Source organism: Betta splendens, chromosome 5 (genome assembly GCF_900634795.4).
Source record: "Betta splendens chromosome 5, fBetSpl5.4, whole genome shotgun sequence".
NCBI classification, from domain to species: domain Eukaryota; kingdom Metazoa; phylum Chordata; class Actinopteri; order Anabantiformes; family Osphronemidae; genus Betta; species Betta splendens.
The window spans coordinates 17,031,939-17,040,127 of NC_040885.2; the positions used below are offsets into that span (position 1 = coordinate 17,031,939).

At 42.1% G+C, this 8,189-nt stretch overlaps 2 protein-coding genes across 5 annotated transcripts in view; both read left to right on the plus strand.

Annotated features, from left to right (window-relative positions):
- phc2b (polyhomeotic homolog 2b (Drosophila)) overlaps positions 1-1,349 on the plus strand; it is a 22,771-nt gene extending 21,422 nt beyond the window's left edge. For both annotated transcript variants that reach the window (XM_029150320.3, XM_055508865.1), the window contains exon 16: positions 949-1,349. The gene's annotated coding sequence lies outside the window, so the exon portion shown is untranslated. The remainder of the gene's footprint in view (positions 1-948) is intronic.
- Positions 1,350-2,136: 787 nt separating this feature from the next.
- On the plus strand, positions 2,137-7,913 carry LOC114855303 (T-complex protein 11-like protein 2). Of its 3 annotated transcripts, XM_029150404.3 has the most exons (11): positions 2,137-2,506; positions 3,254-3,344; positions 3,472-3,601; positions 3,709-3,829; positions 3,962-4,182; positions 4,253-4,389; positions 4,883-5,064; positions 5,500-5,681; positions 6,092-6,264; positions 6,923-7,008; positions 7,104-7,913. In XM_029150404.3, exons 2-11 carry the CDS (start codon positions 3,266-3,268, stop codon positions 7,137-7,139), a joined length of 1,347 nt encoding a protein of 448 aa, XP_029006237.1. In that variant the 5' UTR covers positions 2,137-2,506; positions 3,254-3,265; the 3' UTR covers positions 7,140-7,913. The 3 variants fall into 3 exon arrangements, with proteins under 3 accessions (XP_029006237.1, XP_029006236.1, XP_029006235.1); XM_029150403.3 differs by having other exon boundaries at positions 2,140-2,506; positions 3,223-3,344; positions 6,923-7,913; XM_029150402.3 differs by having other exon boundaries at positions 2,141-2,506; positions 6,923-7,913.
- Positions 7,914-8,189: the final 276 nt, after the last annotated feature.

Below are 8,189 nucleotides of genomic sequence, written 5' to 3' on the forward strand. Positions count from 1 at the left end.
TGGTCAAGTACACGGTGTGTGCTAGGAGCTGATGGCCTGTTTTCATGCACTCACAGCAGTTAATCAGCAACGTAGGCAGGAGATTAAAATTAAATCAGAAGCCGCACTGATAATTCTACCCTATGTGGATTATCATATTAAATGAGGGCGTATTTGACAACGCAAGGAGATTGATGTTGCAGAGCTGCCAATTTATACTGCTGTCACCTCAAGAGTCATTTCTCATCCAGATGAATAGGGTGTAAATCACTGCAGACCACATTGCAGATACCATTTCCACCTGGTCACCTTGCGAGCAGATCTTAGCCAAGTGTGAGTGCCATTCGTACAGTATTGTTTTTGACTGGAAATCTTCAGACTTTCTCAAAGCTACAGACAGAGATGGTACAGGAATGTTGGCGCTCCTCCAACACTGCATGGTGTGAACAAACATTTTACCATAACAGCAGGTGTAAATGAAGTTTGACATAAAACAAATATTCAGAGAAAATGTGATGATGAAAGTAAGGCTCTCAGAACAAACAGCTCCACGGTTTCAGTGGTGTCTGGGTTGGGTCATACTGCGACACAGTCGGCTGAATGGAGGCATTGAGACAAACACGAGTGAAGTCTGAGGTTATTATTATTATATTATTAGAGACGTTTGTGCAGTCTTGTTAGCGTGTGAATGGAAGAGATGTGTCTGTGTGTCTGGGAACCGAAGTTTGCTTTCATCAATTTGCTCATTTTTATTCAGCAGAAGCTCTTCTGCCTCTTTCCCACAATGAGTCTCTCACAGCTCTTGAATACAGAAAACCTTTAAAGCAGCTTCTTTGTGACATTGATTTCCCTTTCATGAGGAACTCGCCAGATTTCTGCTGCAGACTTAAATTGTACACATTTTTTTCCTGCTTCTTCAAAGCGATTCTTTCATTGAAATGTGACTTTGATTCATTGTTTGTTTCATAGGAGGACACTACATTATCAGAGGAACAATTGGAGTATCCTGCTTTTAGCACTTACTGTTTGCTTTTGCTTTACTCTTATGAGATGGCTAAAGTGAGAGCAGCATTTCTGCAGCAGTTTAAACACGTTTATATGTACCTGTACATAGCAGCTTAAGTGAGAAAAAACTAAAGTCATGTTTAAGTTATCTTAAAACAGAAATGTAATGGTGTTCAATATTTTGAAATATGCAAATACATAATGGCCTGGGAGTTGTTTTTTATTTTCTAAGGAAAATATATCTATTTGTGATTTGTGGCTGTGACTAAAGGTAAACCTTTTTAGATGATGCTTTGTTAAATGCTTGTATTTAAGAAAACAATTTGTTACACAACATTTTTCAATTATAAATAATTTCCAGTACAGTTTACAGTCTAGTAATTTTTTTATGTGTCTGTGTTGAAAAGCTTTATTTTAATGACTGGATGGTTTTAGCTCCACCACAAGTCGAAGGTGTGAACAAGTGATGGGGTTTCTTCACAAGCAACCTCTAGCTTGACTGGCCTCTATCCTTGACTGGATAGCAGCATATATGATTGATGGATATGAGAAGTTATTAAAGGTATGGAAACAATATAAATTAGCATGAGATCATTCAAAAACGAAGGCACAAAAGAATACAGAAACAAATTGCCGTCATGCAGTTCAAATCTCATAAAACGCTAAAATTTAATAAAATGCATACAAAATAAATGAAATTGATGGTTTACAGCCTTTTAGCTTAGAATGAAGTGAAGGTGCCACACACCCCCACCCACCCAAAGGTGGCCCATGGTTTTCAAACATTAGAAAATGCAACATCTCCGGATCGATTTTAAACAAAGGCCAGTAAAATCCTATAGTGGTGTTTAACAATTTGCTATGAGGATTGTCATTTTCTGTTTTCACCTGACTAATTCCTCGTGGTTATATTATCTAACACCTCTGGGCTTTGGATGTGTGGCATATAACACAGCTGTACTGTGCTGTATTGTGTTGTAATGCGTGGTACCTTCTCGTTGCCCAGGACATTTCCAGCTGTTGTTGTGTAACAGCTGTGAACTATTTTCAAACGTACCAGCTGCTTCTGTGTTGTTTAGCCTGAGCCACGCATGCGTGAAAAAGGAGCAGGTATGTCGAGTTTGGTTCAAACACGATGACGTGTGACGTACAGGCGGAGTCGTACAGTGGGGACACGCCCATTGTTTTGATTTAACAGCGGACAGCGCCATTCGTAGTAGTCGTCAATAATTTTATATTGCTTCATTGATAAATACACGACTCAAGATTTTTTTTATTATAATAGTAAAAGCACACGTCTGTTAAACACGCATTAAACCGCTGAATTCGTACATTAGCCTGTCTTTGTTTTGACCGACCTCGTAGCTAGCTGACAATGGTTTAGCCCGGCTTAAACCTGACCGTTGACGTTATTGCTGCGTGTGACGTCACGTTACGTTACCTGAGTAGGAGGATTTTAAACTCGTGCTGACTTTTCAGCCTGTTCAGAATAAATACCTCATCAAACTATAAACAGCTCCAGGTAAGTTTCCCTTCAAACCACTGTGACCTTTTAGATTTTCTTCGTACACATTCTGTAATTAGTTCTGAATAACTGACTCTACTTACTTTATTTGCTCATTCATAAAATTATCATACCTTTAGTAAATGTACTAATGTATAGTAGTACACAGTAACGTAAACTGTTGGCGTTACTTCATTCATGTATAGTAACAAGTAGAATAGAGCTTCATGTTAGTAACGTTGACTTCAGTCATTTCATGATCGATTAACATTTTTATAATTTTCGGAATGATTTTCGATTATAAAAAATGTCTCATCGGAACATTTGCGCACCGGAAACGCAATGTAAACAGTTTTTTTCCCCACAAACGTGACAACGATTAACAAATTACATTTCTACTGTAATCAATCATCGGACTTTACACAAAATGTTTAGGTAAATCACTAAAATGCGTCTTTATACCCAGTTCCGTTTTCTCCGTATTTTAGACTTATCCACTGTAACCGTGATAATATTATTATTTATACACGGGACTATTACTAATACCTGCTAGTCCTAGTACTAAGGGAGATTATAGATCTTTATGTATTAAACATAATTTTTAAATATTCATATTAATATTTTTGCATTATGAGGTATTTAGTGGTACTCAGATAAGGTGCAATGTTGGGCATTTAGTAGTAGCACTGTAATTAAATAATTAAAGTAGTGGCTGAGATGCTTCCATTTGGCAGTTTCACCAAGCTGTGTGATTTAAACATCCAGACTGCTGCTGAAATGCCCAATCAAAGAGATGAAGGGGCCGATGAGTTCCCTGCTGACCCTCCCTGTCTGGAAGAGCTCCACTCTCCTACAGGTACCCAGCTTTATTATAGCAGTTATTGTTTTCCGGCACGTTCAGGGGCCGTTAGTAATTGAAATATTATCACATGTGACAGTTTTAATTATCTGTGGGTGTGTGTATGTGTCCTGTCTGGTGTCAGGGAGCCCACCCACTGCCTCATTATCCAGTCTCATGGAGCTGGAAAATTGTGTCTCCAACCTGAGCCTCGCGCACGAGATAGTGGTGAACAGAGAGTTCTGCCTCAAACCCAGGAGCCCTTCGTCAGACAGGCAAGAAAGGAGGCGCCATCACAGTTACACAATTAAAGCAACACTGGCTGCCCTTTTACTTTGTGACAGTTTAGTGTCTGCTGAGTTTAACCCTTTCCCTTCTGCAGCCTGCAGAGCAGGGTGACACAGATCGTTCACCGGGCGTTTTGGGACGGGCTTCAGGAGCAGCTGAACAGTGATCCTCCAAACTATGACCACGCTGTCATTCTGCTGCAGGAGGTCAAAACGGTACGTCAGTCAAGTGTTACAGTCATTAACAGAGGCCATGGATGCTCGTGTTTTTTATGTGATTGCAGATTTTTAAATACGAAAATATCATTAGTACGTAAGACTCTGAGGACTGTGTCTTTCTCCTATTAGATACTTCAGTCCCTGCTGATGCCCGGTCACATCAGACTGAGATCTCAGCTGGACGAGGTTCTGGACACAGAGCTGATCCAACAGCAGGCGGCTCACGGAGCCCTGGACCTTCACAGACTGGCAGAATACATCATCAACACCATGGCGTCGCTATGTGCTCCTGTGCGTGACCCTGATGTCAGAGCACTGAGGGAGCTCCGGCACCCTGTGGAGCTCCTGAGGTGAGGGGTCAAGTTCATACAAACATCACAGTGCCGCTTGACTGTTTGACTCAAACATCATCTCTCCAAGGGAGATCCTTCGTGTGTTGGGGCTGATGAAGACAGACATGGTTAACTTCACCATCCAGACTCTGCGGCCTCACCTCCTGCAGCAGGCCGTGCAGTACGAGAGGACCAAGTTCCAGCAGATTCTGAACAAGGATCCCGGTGAGGAGGCAGCTTAGACCTACAAGCTATTAGCGGGTGATAGATGGTGAAGGTAACTTTGGCTTCAGGACTTATTTCCACAGCTTATTATAGTTATCTTGACCCTTAACACCCAGGCTCTCATAGACGAGAGGTGAGGTGCTGCCAGCCAATCAGGGAGCTCTGGCTGTTCTGAGTCAGACATTCCTCTGTCCAAAAGCAGCAGGCTAATCAGAGTCACTGGCAAAGGCTGCTGGTGCTCACACAGCCATTTTATCTTTATATACTAAATGTGGAGCAATGTGTTTTTGTAATTTATTTTAGTCAATCAAGTGGTTCTGAAAACAAATTTCTCTTGCCAATCAATCAATCAATCAATCAATCAATCAATCAATCAATCAATCAATCAATCACTATTGTGTGTAAATCACCTGGTGAGTCTTTTAGGTTATAATGTTTGCTACGGCTTTAATGTGGACACTTTCCTTACACACATTTCCCCATTTTCTGTCAGCTTCTCTAGATAATACCACCACTTGGCTTCAGGCAGCAGCGTCAGAAGAGGCGTCAGCCGTCACAGCTCAGCCTGATTCACCCGGTCCTCACAGCCAAAGTCCTCTCAGCGCCACCGCTGTCCTCAACCGAGCCTACATGTGTCTGCTGCAGTGGGACCCGCAGCACCAGAAATATCCTGAGGTCAGCCTCAGCCTGCAAAATGACATCATCCCACCCCTTTCATTCGAGTGATATTTTATTGATCATGAGGGAATATTCACTTCGCATCGCTCAGCTGCATGTTCAAGCAATGTGACAACACATTAGAGCTCAGAGTATTGCACAACAGTGGCTCGCTGCATTTCTTGCCAGATGCACCCACAGTCAGATGAGAGAAACTCAGGTTCACCTTCATCCACATCAGACATTTTGTTCTCATTATTCTCAGTTGCTCAGATATTGATCTGGCTGTTCTTTAACACTACAAGATAATGTTTTCATAGAACTGAGCACAGGATGTTGCAGTCAGTTTAGTCTAGTTGTGTTTGTACTAGAACAGACGCTGAATGTTGGATATTAACGCTGACAGTTCCCTGTGAGTAACTATTTGACCCTGATGCTGACTTCCACACGCAGACTGCGCTGATGGACCGAGCCCGTCTGGACGCCCTGGCTCAGCGGCTCCAGCTGCTGGTCCTGGAGGTTTCAGTGCTGCTCCTGAGCGACGCTCAGTGTGGGGGCATGGTTTTCTCCCTGCAGGGGTTTGTAGGTAAACTCAGGCAGTCCGTCACTGCCCTGCTGGAGGGCAGTCACACCAGGTAAGAGGAGGATGTGGTGATGCATGTACTGGCTGTCATGGGGAACAGGTATTGTATGAGAAGCCAACCAATGGCCGTGACAGGAGGTATTTAGCTTGTCAGAACGGATCCTGCTAACCTCATTCTTTCTGTTCAAGAGAAGCCCTGTCATGATTAGTGGATACATATGGAACAGTAGTTTATGATTAAAGGCCTGTTCATGCTCTAATTTCCCCTTAACAGCCTTTATTAAAATGTAATTTTAAATTCAGACCCCTTCTGAGAGAATTAGACTTTATTAAAGATGATTATTTATCGACTTCCACGAGTCCCAGGATTCTGCTCAGCACTGCTTATAAATGACCCGTTCCCTATTACACATCTAATGAAGCCCGCTGGTAATTAGTGTAACGCTGCTTTCTGGCACACAGAGAGGCTGACCTGAAGGAGGCGCTGCTGGGGCTCGGGGAGAAAGTGCTGCAGCAGGTGAATGAAGCGCTGCGTGATCACAGAGGAGCTCTGCTGCCTCCGGAGAGCGAGGACCTGCTGAGAGGACACATTTCTGAGCTGTGGAGGCGTAACCACCCCGTCCGCACCGTCATCGGTCAGATGATTTCATGATTAACTGAAGCTCAAATGGGTGAAAGGCCGCATTTTTGTTATGTTTTCATTTCTGTAATTTGGTCTATTCTCATTCACTATTAGGGCATTACATATATTTCAACGGTACTGGAAATATGTTAAAGCGGCTGCAGAATATTTTAGTTTGTGAGAAGCTACATTTGAATAGCAACTAACATTCACTGCTTAACAATTAACACAAGCTGTGATGCAGAGATTGGACGCATTACTAAATACACCGTAGATTTCTGCCTTGTTCAGTGCACAGCCACCATCATGAAGGCTGCTGACTCAACGGCTGTCATCGCAGCGTCCACTAGCATCCGCCAAAGAAGGTCATTGCTGTAAAGGCTGCGTGTTGGCAAAGTGCTGCACTGAACTACAATCATTGAAAGATGATTCAAGGGAAAAGCGTGGCAGAAAGAGCAACACACGCAGCCTCCAGAAGATTATTAAAGCCGATTAGATCATCAGATGTAAATGTAGCAGTGCCACAAGAAGACCAAAGAGGCACAGACAGTTTGCATGAAGTCCAGTGTCCACTCAGCGATTAACGTTTAACCTTTGGTCGCGTTCTCTCAACATGGATGCTTGACTTGAATGTTTGCTGACGTCCTTTCCTCTCTCTCGATCAAATGCAGGAGAACGGGTACAGGCCTTCCTCCAGGCCACGCTGCAGGGCAGCCCCGCTGAGAGCAGTCCAGAAGTGCCTGCTTCCCTCAGGCATGTGAGTGCTGAGCTGCTTGAGCTGAGGACGGCCTTTGGGCGAATCGTCCACTTCAACCGAACTGTCTTTGGCCCCTTCTATGCACCCATCCTCAGGAAACTGATGTTCCCACCAGGAGAGGCTGCAGCTGATGAGGCCTCGCGCTAGGACGAGGGTGACCTGACAACCTGACCGTAGCTTTACTCTACCTGCCGTGTGGCTCTGAACATGTTGCTTTGAGTGTAGGTGGTGAATTAAGCATCTTTTGTTTGTGAATTAATTCGCCTTCTTTTCTATTTTTCTGGGGAAGTTCACACTTTGTGTAATATTAAGAGTAAGACAGTTACTGTACTAAATGAACAGTGGATTGTATCAGAGGAGCATTTAAAAGAATAAAACCTGAGGAAACACACTGATCCTCATGTAAGACCCACCAAAAACAGTTTGTTTTAATGTTCACATTAGTAACTATGGACTTGGTCTACACGATGGAGTTAAATGAGTTTAAAAATACTCCAGTTTACTGAGTTGTTTTCATTATACTGATGTTATTGCCGTTTTATTGCTGAATATCTGAAGTAGATAAATATTCTCAGCTTTAATATGTCAGTGACTGTTGTAAGGAAAATGTTATTATTCATTTAGCACATTGCTTTAAAAGTTCTGGTATCAGAACAGACGGTGAGTTTGATCTGAAGCTCAACTGGAATCATTTATCATTTTAAAAGATAAACGTCCTTATAAAAAGACAAGTACCAAAGAAATCATATTGGATGTTTGTACATAAATGTCTATAATATGCAACTATATCTAATGTTTATAACAGATGGTTATGAACTGTATAACGCACTTTTATCTAAACTCTTGTTTTCTTGCATTGTTATTAATATTGTATGTGGCCGCCATTAAAACAGCCTAAACCTAAATATGCTTAGAACGTTTCCTTTATGGGCTAAACTGAGCACAACATGCAGTGTAAAATCCAGCAGGTTCAGATTCAGTCCAGACAATGAATTATTTACGGTTGTATTTTCTTTTCAGGTGATGTGGTTTCACCACAATATAAATGATATTCAGAATGACTTCAACTTAGGTGTTCACTACAATGCAAGTCAGTCAAAAGACTTTCATAAAATTTAAAAGTACATTTTGCAGAATGGATTTGCTGATATCAAACGAAAAGATTACTATTAACACACATC

Coding starts and splice junctions, on each gene's coding strand:
- LOC114855303 (XM_029150403.3), top strand. CDS start 3,266: ATGCCCAATCAAAGAGATGAAGGGGCCGATGAGTTCCCTGCTGACCCT. Junction 3,345..3,471: donor AGAGCTCCACTCTCCTACAG/GTACCCAGCTTT, acceptor GTCTGGTGTCAG/GGAGCCCACCCACTGCCTCA. Junction 4,183..4,252: donor CACCCTGTGGAGCTCCTGAG/GTGAGGGGTCAA, acceptor CATCTCTCCAAG/GGAGATCCTTCGTGTGTTGG.